The 15,827-nt window shown below is 41.7% G+C and overlaps 1 protein-coding gene across 1 annotated transcript; it reads right to left on the reverse strand.

The window, feature by feature from the left end:
• Nucleotides 1-2,704: 2,704 nt before the first annotated feature.
• HOXA3 (homeobox A3) lies at nt 2,705-8,816 on the reverse strand. The gene is made up of 2 exons (XM_032234811.1): nt 8,310-8,816; nt 2,705-5,865 (listed from the first exon to the last, which is right to left on the reverse strand). Exons 1-2 carry the CDS (start codon nt 8,797-8,799, stop codon nt 5,102-5,104), a joined length of 1,254 nt encoding a protein of 417 aa, XP_032090702.1. The 5' UTR covers nt 8,800-8,816; the 3' UTR covers nt 2,705-5,101.
• Between the last annotated feature and the right edge of the window lie 7,011 nt (nt 8,817-15,827).

The following is a 15,827-nucleotide window of genomic DNA, read 5'->3' on the forward strand; positions in this document are numbered from 1 at the left end:
CCGCGGCTCTGCTCACCCTGTAGGGCTTCTGCCCCGCTTGTTCCCGTCCTGCGCCCTCCCCTCTCATTGTTTGGAACTGTCAGGCAAGCGCTTCGCACCTCACAAATCATTTAAGCACCTCCAATCTGACGCCTTGAGTCATTAACAAAGTAATCCATTAATCTTCAAAGTTTTGACATTGCCGGCTCCGCATCTCAACCGCATCAGAAAGTTGCACCCTGCCTGGGTTGCCAAGCGTTGAGCCCTGCTTTAGATTTGCATTTTATTTGTATTTCTTCCCTTCACCACCAGTCCTAAAGAAAGAAATAATTACTTCCTAAAATTAAAAACAAGCACCAGGACAAGGTGGGTTTTCCCACCCCTCCTCAAGACCTGGCATCTTTCTGCATTTCTCAGGGGACGGGGGCGGGGGGGGCTCCACTTTTATGAACCATACAGTACAGAGAACAATTGGCGACCGATTTTGGCATGTACCCATTGTGTGGAAAGAATTTTCTCCAGGAACTTCGCTTCCATATGCAGAAGAACAGAAGTCAGTCCAGCTGTGTCATGTACATATCTTGAGTTGGCTGGACAGAATTGGATAGTACAATCATAGGCATTTCCATCAAACAACCAAATCATAGAAGTATGTTTCACAGAAATGCAGTCGATTTCAAGAACAAATCAGAGTATTAACACAAACGACATTGGAATCAGCTGACTCTGACTCACTGTTTCCCCTTAACCACAATAAAAGTGGGTCAGGTAAGGAAGTAATCTTGATGGCGGGAAAAAATTAATATCAGTTTTAAAAATTATTATCAATCATGTAGGAAAGAACTATAAAACGGATCCCCTTTCGAAATAAGATTGTTTGACCGACACCATTTTTTGTTTGCTTTTCTTTCGATTTGCTCATTCAACAACGCTGAAGACTTGGACAGAATGATTCTTCAATCGCCTCAAATAAAACGGGAAATGAAAGGAGGGGGGCTGGAAACAATGGAAGGAACAGGGGGATTCAGTAACAAGGAACAGAAAAGCGTATTTCCTCTCCTCCAAAGCAAAAGATGCCAGGGAGAGGAGAGAAGAGAAGAGAAATATTCCTACGCATTTCAAGGACTCCCTATATGTCCCAGATTTTGAGTTAGTGCTGAGAATTATTTACGATGGTTCAAATGATAAACTGATTGCTTCATCTTCTGATGAAGCACATTTAAGCAAAAGGAAAAGGAACAGCAGGCCTTTTCGTTTTTGAGTGAACCAGTCACCTCCCCCCCTCTCCAATATGGAAGGAAAGCTGGTGAGGGGGAGGGGTGAGATACTGTAATAACAACATAAAATTCAGATGGAAATTGTTTAAGAATAGAGGGGGAGGAAAGAGGGTATATATGTTGTTGGGTTTGATTTTTTTTTAAAAAAAATCTTGCTTTACTTCAAACAAAGCTCTGCTGAAATCTAGGCGTGATCAATCTTCTCGGCCAAAATGCCTTGACAGCTTCTGGCCCTTAAGAACACATTTCGAGCTTCGTGCCCTTTCCTAGATGAAATGTGACTGAGCAAAAAAGAAGAAAGGTTGTTGAGGGGGAGGAAGAAACTCTAGTAAATAAGCAAGAGAGATGCTGCTGCATATTTTTCCAAACGGATCCCATCTTACTCTACCCTCTCAGTGAAGGGTAGAAACTTCAGCTTAACTCGCCTGGAAGACAGCCACAGGCCTAAGGATTTTATTTCATTATTTATTTTTGGAATATTGATGGTAATAACAAGGCGTTCCTGGTGTGTGTGTGTGTGTGTGTGTGTGTGTGTCTGCGCGCGCGCGCGCGCCTGTGTGCACCCCATCTTCTGTATGTTATACCTAAAAGAACCCCATAAAGGAGGTAAGGCGAGCAAGGGAGGCGGCTGGGGCAATTCGGTTCACTGAGGCTTTGTGAGTTAAATTGGTGTGGGAAGGGATATTGGGAAGATTTTTGTTTTTATTTTCTGTAGGCTGGATTGTGGGTTTTCTTTTCTTTTCCAGTAGGCAATCTAATAGAAAAACTACCCAGAACAAAGAGCTTTTCTTCTCGGTTGTCTTTTTTAAAGTAGCATTTTTTTTTCTTTTCTTACTTCTGTATTTTCTGTAAGAACACACATTTTCTTCGTGCAGATAAACTATATTCAGGATGAAGGGAAGGAATAAATAAATGTCTTTGAAATCAGATTGGAACAAGGGGATGGGGGGTGGTAACCCACTTCCTTTGTCTTATATACCTTCTTAAGGGTCAGTTTTTCTGTCCTCATAGCAGAGTTTTCTCTCTTTTTCTCCCCCTCCCCGTCAACGCCATAAATTCATGTAATGCATTTTTCTTCAATTAATTTTGAAAGTGGGGGGGGGGGGGTTAACACTTACAGTCCCTTTCTATTTAATCTTTTCCCAAAAGATAGAAGTTTCAAACTGATTCCTCCACTCTAATAATTATATTTTAAATAGTTTTGCTTTTTCAATAGATTTGATTATTTCCTATTCAGCCTGCAGCCATACAGCTGTTAAGTATAAAGGGAAATGGTTCAGCGAAGATAAAATGCAGTAAATATAGAATGCAAAATTAGAACGAGGAATTTATTATATTGCACAATCACTGGGCCCCTGGAAGCTTTTCAGATACAGAGGAGAGAAAAGAAGAAAAATACCAGAGATATTTTATTTAGTGAAAAAACGATATAATATTTTAGAAAGGGAAACCAATATGATGGCAAATTTATTGAGATTAAACAAAATAACCAGATCATACGGTGGCATATCCCCCATATACATATACATATACATATACATATACATACTGAGGTCTTCCTAAACAAATTCAAGACAGGCAATAAACCCCGTGTTAAAATTACATGTTTTCTATGTTTGGAAATAAAGGTGGGGGGAATGGTTCCATCTATGGATTCTCCATGTTTGTTAGCACAGATGTATTTGAGGGACAGAAAGGATCTGGTAGGGCTGCATCAAAAGCTTGTTTAGAAATTGTGTATGCGTATGTATTTATGAGTGGGAGGGGTTCTATACATTCACCTATATTATATAAATGATTTTTTCTATTCTCCCCCTCCCCCTAACCCCTTCTAGAAAGAATGAGAAAGATTGGGATGTGAAAGGAAATTAGATTAACAAGATGTGCGGGAATGATAACAATTCCGCAATTCCTGTAGCCAGAGAGGGGAAGCAGCCTAGTTGGTGGAGGGGAACTATAAGGTTTAGCTCTTTCAAAGCTGACCACGTCGCTTCGCGAACAGATTTATTGTCGCGGAATCCGTTTCTTCATTACTGGGATGATAAATTGTATATGCCTGTAAACAAATGTGCTTTGAATCCATGCCATACCAAACATGAGCCCACACGCTCGTTTTAAGTCCACGGACTCTTAATTCAGTTTCGTTCTCTTTAGGAAAACAACGAGACTTGCCCACCACCGTTTCTCGATTGTCCATTTTGTCCCGTGGGGCAAAGCGTGCGGGTAAAACAAGCTCCGATCGTTTCCCCTCGCGCGGAGGCGAGAAGAAATCGAGAGCCTCCCCAGCCAACAGGGGAAAACAGCCTGCAGCCGGGCAGCCTGCGGCCTCCAGAGAAATGTTGAAGCACCTGAGCTTCTTCTTTCGAAGAAGAGGCTCCTCCAGAAACAGCCTTTGTTTCTCCCCCAGCTCGCTAGCTTGGAGCAGAGTCCACCACTTTGAAGAGAACAGCCGTGGACAAGACGAGAGACTGAGACCACCTTGGACAAAAAAACAAATCTGCAAAGAGAGATGCCGACAATCAGCCACGGTCAGAAATCAGGATCTTTTCCAGCTTGGAACAGTTTAAGCGCCATGTATAGTGCGGCTCTTCTTTGGGGAGGTCGCCAGGCAAGCGCTGACTCAGGAAAATTACTCTGTCTCTGGGTCTGGAGTCAAACGCGAACCACCAGAACGCTTGCTCGACCAGCCTTGATGGTGCTGGAGGAGGCTTTGTTCGATATTAAGGCGACAGAGAAGAGCGCCTACCTTCTGGAAATACTTAAAATTTTGGCAGCTTTAAAAGTCCAGTCAGAAGGAAGAGAGGTCTGGGAAGCGGATTTAAAAGCTTGGCCGTGCATTTAAAACTCAGGGGGCTCAATCGTTCCCGATGTTCTTTTACTCGCTCCTTTTGTCTTTGGATTCGGACTGGAGGGTGGCATTCAAATGATTTATCATAAATTTCTATTACTCAGAATAAAAGCTTTTATTTAGTAAGTTAGTTTTAAGAAGTGCCTTTTGAAAACAAAACCATGATCCTTTGTTATCAGATCCCAGTTTACCCGTTTTCTAATTAGATTATCTATAGATCTCCATTACTTTCCTACTTTGATGTGTTGTTTTCCATATTTTATTGCATTATTTATTTTTAAAAAATAAAAGAATTCTGGTTCCTTTTTCAAATGATATTCTCTTTGTATGCCATTGAACATACAGCCAGTCAATATTTCCTGAATACTCAGGGTAAAGAAGTTTATTTTTAATATCTTCATATATATAAATATGAACAGATGGGGATAAATAAAAAATTTAAACACTTAGATTATTCCAAAAAATATAAATAAATCTGAAAGTTCACCAGCATACACACGATTAAAGACGTACACGTATTAATCATTTTGCTCAGGAGCCCCTGTTCAAGCGCCCTTTTTCTTATTATCTAAAAGAAGTGCAATTAAAATAAAAAATGTTTCCCAGATGGGATTGATTTTGTAGGAACAAATTCACATTTAAGAACTGTCTGTATAGAAAATTTGTTCATAATACCCTGTTTTGATAAAAGAGTCAAAGGTAAGAGTATAAAGCCTATGTATACTCTCAAAGCAAGATCACAAGGCAAGAGTTCAAGAAGATAAATATCCACTATTGAAACTAGAGAGCAATTCAAGCAACAAATATTGCTACGTCACATAGACTGGAAAACGCATTTTACCAAAAGGAAAACACATCAGAATAAAACCCAAAAGCAAATAAAACTGTTTGTATTGGGTAGCGCAGTGGGGGGGATTAAAAGTTGGGTCCCCCCCCCCAATTTCTTTAAAAAAAAACTTGGGAAGCTTTTAAGACTCACTGTATAACCAATGTTACATTACAGATGGGTCAGTTTGGGTGCTTCCTGAATTCTTCCCTGAGAAGGATGGTGAGAAGTAAGATCTGTGTATGTTGGGTGCTGATCACAAGGTCCGTGATGATGGTTGTTGCCCATTGCCCCACTATAGTCCATATTGGCAGAGGATGGATGAGGGAGATGAGTTAGACCAAAAATAGATGGTCCTGAATTTCCCATGGTATCCACATAATTGCCCCCAACATAGACGGGGCTTCCCTGTATATGCGGATTGCCATAACCATTGCCTTGAAGAGAGTGGGGGTCGTATTCAGGAGTCACTGCTGCAGTTCCGGCGTACCTCTTTTGAGGAGGAGGGCAGTTATTGATAGGAGCCGAATAGGATGTAGTGATGCTATAGGTATTCGGATGGGTCTTGCTGAAAGATGGCGGTGACTGGGGCTCATATGGAACACTGTTGACGAGGGAATGCATAGAATTCAGGTAGCCTCCAGCAGCTGGAGGGACAGGACTTCTGCTTGGGGATTGTCCTCCGGAAGAGGTCATCATGCCTTTGCCCTTCTGATCCTTTTTGTATTTCATCCTGCGATTCTGAAACCATATTTTGATTTGTCTTTCAGTGAGATTTAGGAGGTTAGCCATCTCTACCCTTCTTGGCCTGCAAAGGTATCTATTGAAGTGGAACTCCTTTTCCAGTTCTACCAGCTGGGCACTGGTGTAAGCTGTGCGAGCTCTTTTAGAAGAAGCTTGCCCTGGGGGGCTTTTATCACCAGCACAACTCTCACCTACATAAATCATACAAAGAACAAAATAAGTAGGATGATACCTAGCATACTATGACCAGAAATAATAAAAAACTACTACTTGCTAAATTTGCAAGTATTCTGAGAGATCTAATGTTAGAATGGCTCACTCTGCCCAAACAAATAGCAAATGTATTTAAATGGAAGGAAGGCTGATCAAAGGCCATTTGCTGCCTGAGTCAAAGTACATGTGGTGTTCTTCCATTCATTCAACTATCCTGTGTTGAATCAATCATGCTGAATGGTCAGTGTCTCCCTCATACTGAGGCTAGCAAGCTTTCAGAAGAAGAGCACCGAAGGAACATTACTGATCCTTTCAAATCTGGACCCTCCAAATATATTTGACTTCTAATTTCTTATCCCCAGAATAGCTATATAGAGTGAGGATTGTAAGAATTGAAAACCATCAGGCTAAAGAATATTCTGATCTTTTCCCTCCCATTTTAATTCTCTGATCTAGTAATAATTGCCTGAAGCAACCATTTCTAGAAAAGGAACCAGTCTTCAAAAACTACTAGAAATAACAACTCCTCGGAAATGTAATTTTTACAAGAAAGATAAACAAGGCAACTAATGATTGTCAGACTACTCTTCCTCAGCGCCAAAACCGCAGAAATTCCCTATTATTTGAGTTAGATTATTGTCAATAATATGGATATCTTATATCAGTCAAATCAAAATATAATCCTGATAGCAAACATCCATTTTCCCTCCACTTTCTTCTTAAGATAACCTCGGATACACACCTGCAGTAAAATATTTCTTGGCTTAAAACCAGTTTCAGCCCATTGAAAATAATAGAATGAAATAAGAGATTTCAAGGCCAAATCTGTTATTGAGTTTAAAGGGATATACTGTTTGATGCCAAGAAGGGGCTCTGTATTACAAAACCCATCAGGCTCAATTATCTCAAGCAATTTAGAGGTATTATGGGAGATGCAGTCCAAATCAACTGGAGGACACTTTCTTCCCTACTCTTAAAGTGTAAATGTAGCCTGTCTTGATCAATTTTTAAATACATGTAACGGTAAACTGTTTATTATTTATTTACTTAATTGTCCTGTGTCTATAGGGAGGGAGAATACTGAGGTGTTTTTAAAAATGCCCTGCACTTTTCTTCACATTAGCGAAGAAACCTCTGCTGAAGCTACTTTGATTCTTAGAGGATAGTCTTTTGGAAGATATACGTTGTTCTTTCAAGTTTTATATGCTTAAGCTTAATTTATGTATCTAGGCTTCTGGCTATTGGACCTAATGATGAGATAAGGCTGCAACCTAAAGCATATCTACCCGAAAGGCTTTGTAGCTGCTATTTCCAAATACAAGCATTTAGCATCTAGTCTTAGTATTCTGATTGACAAGATATATAGATTCTGGTTTGGTAAACTAAGATGTGTGTGTGTGTGTGTGTGTGTGTGTGTGTGTGTGTGTGTGTGTGTGGAGAGAGAGAGAGAGAGAGGGAGAGAGAAACATAAAACATAGAACACTGAATATGTTAAATAATAAAGCCTGCCTAGAGTTGATTTTATTCTGTGATAGCATTAGAAATGCATTGAGGAAAACATTTGCAAAAATGTTTAGAATCTACTTTCTCAGTCCAAGATAAATTGTGGAAGTAACGATAAGTAGAAGCCAAATGCCTGGGGAAAAGGACGCTAATACTTTTCTCATCGATTTGGGTTTACTTATGTAATAACACTGTAGATAAACACTGTAATCCACCCATAATGTATTTATGGACCTGACTGCAGAGTGCTAAAGAAACCTAAGCTTTGTTCCCATTCCTATAAGGCTGCCAGTCTGTGAGCTAAAATCAAAGGAGGTTATGAATATCAAACAAAGCATTGATCTTGACTGAAGATCATGATGAGCTATTTTATTCTCATTACGCTTCAGCAGGAATAGGTCGCTGGCTTATTGCTGGAATAGAATCAAGCAAAAAAAAAAAGTGCTAACACTGGTGGAAGACAGGCCAGGGGCTTGTACATATCTGGCTCTGGTTTAATAGCTGCCAAGGAGGGAGAGGGAGAGGCTGCAGTATGGAATGTTGAAGATGATTCTAACAGGCATCCAAGCTTGAAAAGAGAGAAGCAAAGGGAACTTCACATTCTTTTTTCAGAGTTGAACAGAGGTCACCATCAAGCAAACTGAAGCCTCTCTCATCACCCGACTCTCTTGAGATGGGCTTGTATGTGTATGCACAAATGAAATAAAATAATGCTTGTGATCTCAAGAGATTGTACAAGTTCAATTTCCCAGCAAAAACATTGGGGAAGTTTCATCTCTTTCCTGACACCAGGAAATATTTGGCAGGCAGGGCTCCCAAGAAGTTTAGCAGAACTTTGGAGGGTGGTGGATCAGCTGATTGTGCTAGTAAACACTGAACCCTCCTGCTTTCTCCAGTTAACCCTCCCCTATTCCATTACCTGAACTGGAGCTGCTGTTTTTCTGCTTGGTGTTTTGCCGAGATTCTTTCATCCAGGGAAAGATTTGTTTGGACATGGTAGGTGAGTTCAGGATGGAGCTCTTTGTGGCATTGGAAGGGGTGCTGTTGGCAGTGGCATTTTGAGGTGGCGACACGGAGGGGGGAGGAGGAGGGGGCAGTGGTGGTGCCTGCTGGGTCGGAGGCTGTTGCTGGGGCTGTTCTGGTAGGGTTGGGGGCTGGAGAGACTGGCTGGGGATGGTCCTCATACAACTCTCGCTGATTTCATTGGCCTTGTGATGGGACACAGTGCTGTTGGTGCCGGCGGGAGACTGCAAAGAACATGCAGGTCGATGGTACTCAGTTTCCACCAGCCCAGAAGCAGAAGGTGGAGGATATTGCTGCTGACTAGCATTGTAAGCGAAACCATTTGCTCCTTGGTAGGGATAGCCTCCATAGATCGCAGAGCTGTCGTAGTAGGTCGCTTTTTGCATTTCGTTGTTTCCCAATATTTATTTCATAAACTGACAGGGTCTTGACACCCTTAAAGAATAACATTGGCACCACTCTGTCACATGACGTTTCTCCTCCAATGGCCTCTCCTTGTAGACCTAGGGTGTAGGGAAAGCACAGGAGAGTGGAGAAATAGTACAAATCCATCTTACTTTCAATAGCTAAGTGACATGAAAGCCATAACAGAAAAAGTGGTCAGCAATATTTAGCAGCATGACTTGGCCTGAAGGCGAAGAGAATTTCGGTAAGAGGAGGGGGGAGGGAGAAATAGAAAGAGATATGCAGAGATTTACTGGCAGCCCAGATTGTGTGGTTTACAGATCCAAGAGAAAGTAGAATTGGGTGATTTCTAATCACGCACACACTCACATCCACATGCAGGCTAAGAATTGTTTTATCTTTTCTCCCATAAAAAGGGCTCTGATCGATCATTGCAATAAATGGCCTCCAGATAAGAAAGAGGTTGGAGCAGATTGTTTTCCATAACGGATTTAAGACTATGAAGCGCTTCAAAGCACCACTTACGATTTCCTTTTGCTTTCCCTTTCGAGCAATATCATATTGTTTCCCTTATTTATTGAAAGAAAAAGAAAATCTTGCTGTACTTTACTTAAAGGGTTGGATACAATGCCCTTTAAAGAAAAATCAATACATGCATCTTCAAGGCTCACCACGAAGAGTGACTCAACAATCCAGCGCTGGAGGGGTTCGAACTCATGAAATGTTGGCTAGGAAACCAAAAGGTTTGATAAATGGAACCCATAATGACCCTCGTGTGATGAAACTGCACAGTGGCTGGGGATATCCCGAGCTTTCTCTGTTTAATAATCAGCCAACTTCCTGTGCATAAATTAGCTTTAACTGCTGCCAGTTTAGACAGGGACACAAATCTGGCCTCTATCATCCAATAGTCTCCACATGTAGCAAACGGGTAACAGTCAGAAATTATCTTCCAGTTAGCGCTCCTTTGTGGGAAGTTTCAGGCCTGTCCCTTTGGTTGGTTGTGTCCTTGCAGGATCCCAGTCTAATTATTTCAGGGTGTATCAAACATGACATTATTACTATTATGGTTGGTTGCGCAGTCAGATGTTTTGAATTATTATTTCCCCCTTTCCCTCCTTCATGAATATATTCACAAATATCTGGAAAAAGGCACACCCGATAGTGTCCATCTCCATGACCACAGCTTGAACCTTCCTCCTAACTCAACCATAATAGGTTCTGTCGCTGAGATTGCAGTGTCATTTGATGTATGGAGGTCATTTGGATGCAGACAGAGGAATGGGTGCACAAAACCACAAACACTCTTACAAACCAGGCAAATATTTTTTGTTCACTCAACATTGTTTACCTGTCTGAGCAGAATCAGCTAGAGAAGAGGTTGGGTGGGATTTCAGAGGACTCCTTATCTGCAATTGAAGAACTTTTTACAGATCATCTGAACCGCCAGTTTAGAACCTATCATTTCCATGCCTTCTCTCCAAAGTCCTCATATTCACACAAACATTCCCAACTCAAGTTCCAGTCAAAACAATGGGCTGCCAGGGTATTTCGCTGGAGGGATATATTACACACTATCACCTCACAAGCATACTCAAATTAATTGCAGGAGTTTGGATTTCAGTTCACTCAAGTTTCTTTCAGAACAAGGCACACACGAGAGGCAGATTGATTTAAGAAACCTCTTACAGATGGGAGATTCCTTCGACAAAGGATAAAGCTATCTTCTTTTATTATTTGCTTGGTTTTAAAAACAACAATCACACCATTCAAAAATCATAATAAACAACCTGTATTGAAAAATATAGAAGATGAATTTCAGCTGTAATTTGGGTTGGGTAGGAACTGGCTTCATCTGATTTGGGAGTAAATTTACTTTAAACTCCAGGACTTTACTTTGAATTTGACTGGGGAGCTTGAACGTTTCTATCTGTTTTCAAACAAAACCCTTCTTAATTTCAGACTTCTAACACTTTTGCCTTTTTGTTGGGAAAGGTGGAAATGTTAGTTCATTTTTTGAATTAAGAAATGTGAAACAATAAGATTCTGGCTTTTCCCTTTCTGCACTTTTCAGAAAGAACTCTTACAAGAGTTCTCCAAAGTCTCTTTTGCTTGTAAGTTGGGGGGGGGGGGTTGAGCAAAAGTGACTTTGGAGTGAGACGTTGTGTAGCCCCCTTCCTGTTTGTGGATAGTCAGTGCAAACAAAAAGCAGTTGACAACAATGTCCATAACAGAGGAAATGGCTTTTGTTTAAAGATTTAAAAAATAAATAAATACACAGGTTCACCTGTTATATAGAATTGTTTCACTAAAAGTAAATGCTTGATTTAAGAGAATGAAAATATAGGAAAACCCAAAAAGCAGCCACTGAGGGAAACTTGTAGAAGCACTATTCCATGGCCAGAAAGCCTGTTTGCAAACCCAATGACTTCAAACACATACTTTCTAATACTTTCCAGTAATTACTTTCTAGCAATAGTAGATTATTTTATCAACCTGTGGTCTGAAGCCTGGTTGTTGTTGTTGTTGTTTATAGCATCTATCTGACACAAGTTTATTCCAAAAACTGTTCCCACTTGATTAAAAGGAACATACTTCTTTCACCCATGGCCAGGATGGCAATCTTACAGCTCAATCCTATTCCTGTTCAGCTCAGAAGGAAGCCCCATTATAACAAATGAGTTTGTCTCTCTGGAAAGCCTGCATAGGATGGCAACTTTGGTTCAGGAATACTTGGGGGGGAAGGGTGTATAAGAAAAAGTGAGATCCGCACTTGGTGGAGAGGTCTTTCCTTGAAATCTCGGAAGAGGTGCAAAGTTTCTTGGAAAGACTGATTTCCACCCACCAACGTCCACACAAAGAATCCAGCCTTCCAATCACTACTATATTGGCCCGATCCACAAGGCAAGGAAAATAAGCGTGCATGCACAGGAGTTTCTGGAGTTCTTGCAGAGATTACCGGGTTGAATCCAAAATCATCAGTGTTCTCTTGACCTGGCTGGCAGACCTGGGTACAAGTTTGGAATTCTTTTTCTCTGCGCTTGTCTGGCTTACCCTTCTACCCACCCCTCCTGTAAATCGTGGTCCACGCTGGGGGGGGGGACCCTACTAACATTCCCCACCCACTTCCCCACTGCTGGCCTCCTCTCGGCGGCCGGAGATTTCCTGCCAGATAAAGAAAAGTAGAGGGGAGAGGGGCACCCGGCCTGAACTCGACGTGAAATGGTCTATCCGTCACTGCCTGGAAGGAAGCTCCAGCCTGTGAACTCTTCTTGAACCGAGATTTAAGTCTCTGGTCATAAATCAACCAGGACATAAACTCCGGCATTCACCACTGATAGCCGCGTATTTGGGGCTTGCTTACCTTAATTCTGACGACTGAGGCGGAAGCCAGTATTGGTCTTTGGAGGCTAGGCGACAGTCGTTCCCTGCCAGCCCGGGGATCGGGCGCTCTTCCTTTAACCCCTCCGCCCTGACAACTAAATGCCTTCTGCTCCTCCGGGATGGGGAACAGTTGAAGTCACTTCTGCCAGGACGAGCCCAAGAATCAGAACCGGAGGCGCCTGCCTCCACCAGGAAGGGGGCACCCAAGAAGGTCTTTCTTCAGCTTGCCTCTGATGGAGTCTCCCCCCCCTTGCCCTGTCCTTACCTCATTCCGGCCCCAACCTCCACGCCCTCCACCTCACCCCTGGGGCCGAGTGAGAGTCGTGCCTCGCTACCCCCGGACAAGTCTCTTCTAGACCGGATCTCTGGGAAAAGGCAGAGGGCTGCCTGTGCAACCTTGCACGCCCAAGGGGGCGTTTGTTGGGAGAAAGGAGGCAGTTGCCTCGGGAAGTCCGGGGCAGGCAGGAGACATTGAGGGGGGGGGGGAGAGGGAGAGAGATGGAATGGATGGAGTGAGAAGAAAGAGGCAGTGAAAGAGTGAAGGGCCAGAGAGGCATTAGAGGCCAGGAAAATTATGCTAATCGAGACAAAGGATGTTCACAAAAAGGTCACCGCTCCCCTTTGAGAGCGAGAGAGAGGGAGGGAGGGAGAGGGAGAGAGGGAGAAACACACACAAACATAAATTTCACACACCAGTATGGCAACAGTTTGGTGAATAATATAGAGAATTCTCGACAGGTTGGGGGAGACGGAAGGCATAGTTAAATATCTATAAGTATGCCACATATAGATAAACATTATCCCCACTTCCATCACACACAATAGTAAGTAGACTTCTGGTCTGCCTCACAATCCAGGGTGATCTCTACAGCGCTTTTAACGGGGAGGATTCAAACAATGTTAGTGACCATCATCAGATGCCCACTTCCCCTCTTCTCCGGTTGTCCTTCCCTTAGGCAAACATTCACATACACATCATCGAGGAAACAGCACAGCCATCAGTTTACAAAACAGCAGTTAATATTTAGGACAGAAGGAGAATCTGGCTCCGTGTTCAGCGGAAATCAGAAATAATGCCTGGATGGATAGCCAGTGAAATAAACTTGCCCGACTCCTTCCATGTCGATGGAACAAAATAATTATCAAGGTTCTAATTCCAAGTAGCAGTAACTAAACGCTAAAGCAACCACTAATAAAGGCTAGGTTATAATTGCGAGGCTATATACCATCAGGAATATTTTGGAAGTGCGAATATTTATTTGAAAAGAAGAGGCACAATTTCTTAGTCAGATGAAAGATATCAAGACTTTCTAAAGCAAAGTCGGGTTAAGGACTTAGTTTGTCTCTTATTGCCTACGTCTCTTGTATTTCAAATCGCATTATTTAACAAATACTCACGGCATAAGGTATGCATGCCGGTCAGCACTGCTGTTTGGTAACTTTGGTTTTCCTTTTTCTTCTTTCTCTTTCTCCGCTTCTCTTTCTCTCTCGTTCTTTTCACCTTTCTTTTTTCCACTTCTATTCCCCCTCCTCCTTCTCTTTCTGTACTTTCCAGCCATTCTCTTGTTCAAGTAGTCTGACGTTTAAAATAACATCAGTAAGAAGGATAGTTTTAAATAACTTTCCTCACCCCCCCATTCGCGTGGAAGGGTGGGGGTGGGGTATAAAGAGACCAAAACAGACAAAAAAATAAAAACAACAAAACCCGGGAGGTTTTAACTGCCTCAGAAAATCAGCCAGTTGGCGCTGGAATAAGAGCTAAGTGCGATTTTGACAGGCCTTCGTTACTAAAGGTGTGGAAAATACAAAGAAGCTTCTTTAAATTGCACTGTCACCTTAAACCCCAAACAAAGCAGAACGGGGGAAAGAAGAGATTTATACATGCACGCACAAACATACACACGTACTTTCAGTTCAGGGTGGCCTCTTACGCATACCAATGGTTTTTGTCATTTATGGCGAGGCAAGATTTATAGCTTCTTGCGCCAAGCTGTAAACAGAGCTACCCAACAAAAAACACTTGCTTCTCAGAGCATATTGCGAGGATTCCACATGAAAGACAGAAATCTGAGCTGCTGCGTAGGAGGTGGGTACGACAGCGGGGACCAAAATTCACCGGTCAGCCGTTTTGCATCCCCGCTTGCCAGTGGCGATGCAAGAAAACGCCGCTTTTGTCAATGATCAGCCCTATAGTTTTCTTCTGAAAAAATGCTGATATGACCTTTTTCTATCTCCCCACCCCCGCCACCTTTTGCCATCCCTCCACAAAAAAGAAAGAAGGCCAATTCTTTTGGTGGAGCTAGCAAAGAAAGTTCTCTCCGGAGAGAATTTGGGGAGAAAACTGGATGTTCAACCCACCAGTTTCTTCCTCTGGAATCAAATATATGCAGGCAACAGCCAGCTGGTCATTTTGTTCACCTTGCCTGATTCTGGGTATATTTCACTAGGAAGGTGCCTGAAGCAGCAAATATTAAAATCCCTCCCCTGAAAGGCAAATAAAGGTTCAAATAGGAAGGATAATTTTCCAATTCCAATAAAAGTATCAAATTAATAGGTGGCATTGTTCCTTTCGTCTTCCATTTATTAGTTTTATGGTTAGTAAAAGCTATCCGTCCTCTTTGTCTCTTTCTTTAGCTCTACTGGACCTTCAGAATTCTGGTTCTTGTTCTGGTTATTGGGTTTCTCCCTCCTTGCTACTATATTTTACAGGTACCTTTGCATTAATGCAATATCCCCTATCTTGTTGCCATGTAAAGAGCCAGACTCCCTTTATATTCAAGCTGGACCAACTGGACCTAAAGCAATGTAAATCTAAATGGTTCAAGAGCATCTCATTCTGAAGCAAGGTAGGAATGAGGATTGGTCCTCAAAAACAAAAGCTACCTTGCATTTGCAAAGCAAAGTTTGGAAATAAATGTTTTCTCTCTAAGGAAAAAAACAAACCAAAGTTTCCTTATCAGCTCAGCAAATAGAAAATAGCATACCTTATTAAAAAGTACATGTGGGTGTGTGTAAGAAATGAAATAAACCAAACCTCTATAAGTGGGGCAAGAAATTACTGGAAAGAGAAATATGACTCGAGATTTTTAAACTTCAGGTCAGTTAACATTCCAAATCTACCAAATCTTTCCCTGGAAGGAATTATCATTAATTATATGGGACTTGTTTCCTGATATGGACAGCATTTTAAATCTTTTTCTACCTAGAAAGTAAGAGTTTATCATATCAGCATCATTGATACCTGGATCTCTATTTAATCAACTGTTCTCTTTTAAACTCCAGAACACAAACAAGGTCTCAAGATTGGGATTCATTATTTATGGCTGTTTTAACTGGGTCAAAATCTTCCGGAACTGGGCCATAAATCATACAAAATGATGACAAAATAATTGAGCCAAAATTAACACTCTCCCCTTTTTTCGCAGCTGGGTCTGGTCCATGTAAAATCTAATTTTCTTTCCCTTGTCTAAAAAAGCTACTTTTAAATACTATGAATTGTCAAATAATTCTGTTTAATTACACACTAACAGGCAAATACTCAGAGATACATAATAAAAAGTTATGGGTGGTTAATTTTGCATATATACTATAGACTGCTTGTTTGGCAGATCAGAAAAGGAGAGTT

This window comes from Thamnophis elegans, chromosome Z, assembly GCF_009769535.1.
Source record: "Thamnophis elegans isolate rThaEle1 chromosome Z, rThaEle1.pri, whole genome shotgun sequence".
NCBI classification, from domain to species: domain Eukaryota; kingdom Metazoa; phylum Chordata; class Lepidosauria; order Squamata; family Colubridae; genus Thamnophis; species Thamnophis elegans.

Excerpts from the sequence above, each read along its gene's own strand:
- HOXA3 (XM_032234811.1), bottom strand. The coding sequence starts at position 8,799 with ATGCAAAAAGCGACCTACTACGACAGCTCTGCGATCTATGGAGGCTAT. Across the intron at positions 5,866-8,309 it reads AAACAGCAGCTCCAGTTCAG|GTGAGAGTTGTGCTGGTGAT; the intron begins GTAATGGAATAG and ends TGATTTATGTAG.